Source organism: Gossypium arboreum, chromosome 10 (assembly GCF_025698485.1).
Source record: "Gossypium arboreum isolate Shixiya-1 chromosome 10, ASM2569848v2, whole genome shotgun sequence".
Lineage (NCBI taxonomy): Eukaryota > Viridiplantae > Streptophyta > Magnoliopsida > Malvales > Malvaceae > Gossypium > Gossypium arboreum.
This window is the reverse complement of record NC_069079.1, coordinates 122135648-122141345: the sequence shown is the minus strand read 5'-3', so window position 1 is coordinate 122141345 and position 5698 is coordinate 122135648. Positions and strand designations below refer to the sequence as shown.

Sequence of the window (5698 nt, the reverse complement as noted above, 5' to 3'; positions counted from 1 at the left end):
AAACGGCGACTTGCGACAACAGACTCTGAATATTCTGATAAACTTTATTCCAGAAAATATTTGTTAATAAATATCAAAACTGTAAACTGATTTGCATAAAATTGTTAATACAGATTAATCCAAAATTATGATTAGTACACATGGTACTCGTGGACGGGGTACTAGAGGCAGTGGTAGGGGCGTAAAGGGGCACGATTCTGAATCTGAACACTAGTGAGACACCGGTGTCCCATATTACTAAGACTGGATTTGGGACTGGGGCCTATGGTCGTGCGACTAGGGATGACGCACTGTCCCAAGCCATGTTACGGATTCTGGAGAGGGTCTCTAGGCCTAACACTAGTTTTGGAGGCTGTGGGTCGATTACGAAACGACTCCGGTCCAATGGGGCTGATGTATTTAGGGGTATCGCTAAAGTTGCTTCTAATGAGGCCGAGTACTGGATGGAGGCCACGGAACGTATTATGGATGACCTAAAATTCACTACTGAGCAAAAGTTTAGGGGAGCTGTGTCTTTGCTTCGTGATGAGTCATACCAGGGCTGGTTGACGGTTAAGGAAGGCATTCAGCCCGACTGGTTGACATGGGATCTGTTTAAGATGGCTTTCCAGAGCAAATATGTGGAGGCTAGTTATATTGACGCTAAAAGTTGTGAGTTCCTGAATCTCACCGTAGGAGATCGTTCAGTGACTGAATATGAGGCCGAATTTTTAAGGTTGAGCCGTTATGTGCGAGGCATGGTGGCGACTGAATATGAACATTGTGTCCATTTTGAGGATGACATCAAGGATAACTTGAGGATGCTGATAGCTCCGCAGAGGGAGCGTGAGTTTGCTGTGTTGGTCAAGAAGGCTAAGATTGCTAAGGAAGTAAAGTGCACTGAGCGCCAAAATCGAGATAGAGAGAAGGCCAAGAGGGATACAAAGCCTTCGAATTCTGGGATGAAGCCTAGAAAAATAGCCAGGACTGATGGGCCGGTAAGAGTTGGGCTTATTACTGCACCTTCTAGGGTAACGATCTATCACCACTGTAATAGACGCCATCTGGGAGAGTGTTGGAGGGCTACGGGAGCGTGTTTGAGGTGTGGGTCTACTGAGCACCGTGTAAAAGACTATCTATTGAGGATTAATCAGATACAAGCTCCGACTATTGAGACTGAATAGCCGATAATGGTAGTTCAGCAGCCACCTAAGGGCTAAGGTCAGGTTAGGGGTGGTAACAGCATGGGCCGAGGGCAGAGAGCACCGGGCAGAGATGTTGGACCAACTAAGGCGAGGCAACCTGTACAGGTTTATACTGCATGTCACCATGAGGATCAAGTTGCTCCAGATGTCATCACGAGTGAGTTTTTAACTTTTAATCTATCTTACTTTACATTGATAGATATAGGCTCTACACACTCTTACATAGCTAGTACAGTGTCTGAGACATTGGGGTTGCCGTTTGAGAGCACTTCTAGTGAGATAACAGTGGTGAGTTCGTTGGGGCAGTCTATTAGAGTTAATAAACTATTTAGAAATGTTCCGTTAGACGTCCAATGGGCTGTGTTTCTGGTTGATCTAATGGAGCTTCTGTTTGGGGAGTTCGATTTAATTCTGGGTATGGACTAGTTAGGCAAAAATCGAGTGAGCCTAGATTACGCTGTAAAAAGGATTATTTCGAGAACCGATGAGGATATTGAGGTAATCGTGACTGGGGAACGACAAGATTATCTGACTAATATGATATCTACGTTAGTGGCAGAGAAGTTAGTAAGGAAGGGGTGTGAGGCATACTTGGCTTATATCAGTGTTGCAAATTCGGGAGACTCTTTGGTTAAGGTATCCGAACTGTGAGGGACTTTCCACATGTTTTCTCAGAGGAACTACCGGGATTACTTCCAAGTTGTGAAATAGAGTTTGGGATTGAGTTGTTTTCGGGCACAACTCCGGTGTCTATCGCCCCTTATCGAATGGCACTGAAAGAGCTGACTGAACTTAAGGCTTAGATTCAAGAGCTGTTAGATCGTGGGTTTATTCATCCCAGTGTGTCTCCGTGGGGAGCACCTGTTCTGTTCATAAAGAAAAGGGACGGTACAATGAGGATGTGTATCGACTACCGTCAGTTGAACAAGTTAACGATTAAGAATAAGTACCCACTTCCGAGGATAGACGACTTATTCAATCAGTTTAGAGGAGCTTCAGTATTCTCTAAGATCGATATGCGATTAGGTTATTATCAGTTGAGAGTAAAGGAGGTCGATATGCATAAGACGGTGCTTCAGACTCGTTATAGACATTACGAGTTCCTAGTTATGCCCTTTGGGTTGACTAATGCACCAGCGGCATTGATGAACTTGATAAACCACGTGTTTCAGCTCTACTTAGATTAGTTTATGGTGGTTTTCATTAACGATATCTTAGTGTATTCTAAGATAGAGGATCAGCACGATGAGTATTTAAGAGTGCTTCTACAGATTCTTCGTGAGAAGCAGTTGTATGCAAAGTTCAGCAAGTGTGAGTTCTGGCTTTGTGAAATGACATTTCTGGGTCTTGCAGTTTCTGCAGAGGGGATTCGAGTGGATCCTCGTAAGATTGAGGCTGTGTTGGATTGGAAACAGCCGAAGAGTGTCTCGAAAATTCACAGTTTTCTAGGGCTGACAGGATATTATCAACTTTTCATGGAGGGGTTCTCTTTGATTGCTGCTCCGATGGCTAAGTTACTACGTAAAGAAGTTCCTTTCGTATGGGCTGATGCACATCAGAAGAGCTTCGAGAAGCTCAAGACCGTGTTAACTCAGGCACCTGTTCTGGTTCAACTTGAACCGGGTAAGGACTTCGTAGTATATAGTGATGCATCACATGTGGGTCTGGATTGTGTTCTGATGCAAGACAGTAAGGATGTTGCATATACGTCTCGTTAACTCAAGACTAATGAGGCTAATTATCCGACGCATAATTTGGAGTTGGCTGCTGTAGTCTTTGCTTTTAAGATTTAAGGTACTATCTGTACGATGAGAAGTGTACCATCTACACTGATCACAAGAGCCTCAAGTATCTCCTCACCCAAAATGAGTTAAACCTTAGGCAGCATCGATGGGTTGAACTACTTAAGGATTATGATTGTAGTATTGAATACTATCCTGGCAAGGCCAATATGGTGACCGATGCGTTAAGCCATAAGTCTATAGCTGATCTGAGAGCAATGTTCGCTCAACTCATTCTATTCAACGATCGGGGTCTATTAGCTGAGTTGCAAGTAAGACCGTCATGGATTGATCAGATCAGGGATAAACAGATGAGAGATAAGTCTCTTGAGTTGTGGTTCTGTTAGATTGAAAGTAGAGATACTATTGATTTTGAGATTAATAAGGATGAAGTATTGTGTTTCCGAGGACGGATCTGTGTGCCCAATGATGAGGATCTAAGACAGTCGATTCTGAAGGAGGCGCATACTAGTCCTTATGTTATGCATCCCGGTGGGAACAAGATGAACCGAGATCTTCGAAGGTTGTACTGGTGGCCAGGGTTGAAACATGAGGTTACCGACTTTGTTACTCGCTGTTTGACTTATTAGTAGTTTAAGGCTGAACATCAGTTACCTTTAGGGTTGCCGCGGCCAATTAACATACCAATGTGGAAATGGGAACGAGAAACGATGGACTTTGTTAGTGGGTTACCCCTAACACCCACTAAGAAGGATTTTGTTTAGGTTATCGTGGATCGATTGACCAAGACTGCACATTTCATTCCTGTTAGGACAGAATGCTCCCTACAGAAGTTGGCTAAACTTTACATTTTTGAGATAGTGAGGTTGCATGGGGTACCTGTTTCGATCATCTCTGATAGGGATCCTCATTTTATGCCTTGATTCTGGAAAAAGCTTCATGAGGCTCTGGGATCAAGGTTAGACTTCAATACTACTTTCCATCCTCAGACAGATGGTCAGTCAGAGAGGATAATTCAGATACTGGAGGACATGTTGAGGAGTTGTGTGATTAACTTCTGAGGCAGTTGGGAGAAATATTTGCCTTTAGCAGAGTTCGCTTACAACAACAACTATCAGTCTAGTATACAGATGGCACCTTACGAGGCACTGCATGGTCATAAGTGTCGCACTCTCTTATGTTGGACTGAGTTGGGTTAGTGACATGTTCTAAGTCCGGAGTTGGTATCTGAGACTGAGGATAAAGTCCGCTTGATTCGAGATCGACTGAAAGCGGCTTCTAACAGACAGAAGTCCTATGTTGATTTGAAGAGGAAGGACATCGAGTATTCTGTGGAGGACATGGTTTTCCTTAAAGTCTCGCCATAGAAGAAGGTTCTGAGGTTTTGTCGCAAGAGTAAGTTGTGCCCTCGGTTTATTGGGCTGTACCAGATTCTAAAGCGAGTAGGACCAGTCGCATATCAGTTGGAGCTACCTCTAGAGTTAGATCGCATACATGATGTGTTCCACGTCTCGATGTTGAGACATTATCACTTTGATCCCACGCACATTGTGCCTGTGGAGGAGATTGAGGTTAGACCAAATCTAAATTTTGAGGAGGAGCCAATTCAGATCCTAGATCAGGACATTAAAGTTCTGCGTAGGAAATCTATTCCTTTAGTGAAGGTACTGTGGCGGAATTATAGCACTGAGGAGGCCACTTGGGAGCCGGAGGATTCGATGCGTCAGCAGTATCCTCACCTTTTCTAATCAAGTAAAATTTCGAGGATGAAATTTTCTTTTAGGGATAGAGTTATAACGCTCCAAATTTTATAAATTTGTTTCGGTAAATTTTTTACACAAATCTGTATCTACTTCAGTGGCTGTGTGTTCTGGGAGTGTCTGAGAAGTCCTGGATTCAATACTTAGATTGGTTAAAATTTTAGTTTTTATTTGAATAAAATCTTATATTTAGATAATAGGCTTATAGGAATTAATTTGTAAAAGCTTATCAAAATGGGCTACTAGTCTAGTGGTTAAGTAGAGTGCCAGTCTGCTAGAGGGTCTGGATTCGAATCTCTACATGAGCGTAGAAATATATATTTTTTGCTCAGTGAGGTGGCTTAGAGTTTGAGTTGTACTAGAAATCTGAGTAGTGGGTGGTTGAGATAGAGTAGGTAGTGGGATCTAGGTGATCAGTTTTCCAAATTTCCTCTTCAGAGAAAACTGTTCATCTCCCCTCAATTTTCCCCTTACTTTTCTTTTACTCTTATTCCGAAAATTCATTGCTCCTTTCCCATTGTTTCGTTTTCGATTTAGTATTTTTGTTGCTTCACAACATTGGGTCCACGTATACAGGTCGATAAGTGCCTCTCTTCTTTTTGTCTTGGTATTATAACGAACAATTGGTAACTTGTTTCTTTCTGTATCTGATGGCGTATAGGAGGAGGTTGAAAGGTTGAGGATCCCTCGTTGTCGATTTAATTCGGTGTTGTGTTCATTTTGGGTAGTGGTAAGCCGACTCTATGTTTTGGGAATTAATCGATTTAAACTCGTTTTAGTTCTAAAATAATGAGGTATTCTGATTTTAAGTCTCGAGAAGCTCAGGAGTGGTTTTGCATCGAATAGATATTAGGTATGTACTCCGAACACACTGAAAATGAGATTCGGTGAAAGTCGAAAAGTAGTCTGTCAACGCCACACAGGTGAGTGGTCACCCGTATGGTAGGCCGTGTGGTAGTACACGAGCGTGTGGTCGACGAACCAGGCTGTGCGTACACAAAAAAGGGGCTAC

At 42.8% G+C, this 5698-nt stretch overlaps 1 protein-coding gene across 1 annotated transcript; it reads left to right on the top strand.

The window, feature by feature from the left end:
- The first annotated feature begins 302 nt into the window (after positions 1-302).
- Positions 303-1163, top strand: LOC108475155 (uncharacterized). Its single transcript, XM_017777149.1, has one exon. It carries the CDS (start codon positions 303-305, stop codon positions 1161-1163), a length of 861 nt encoding a protein of 286 aa, XP_017632638.1.
- Positions 1164-5698: the final 4535 nt, after the last annotated feature.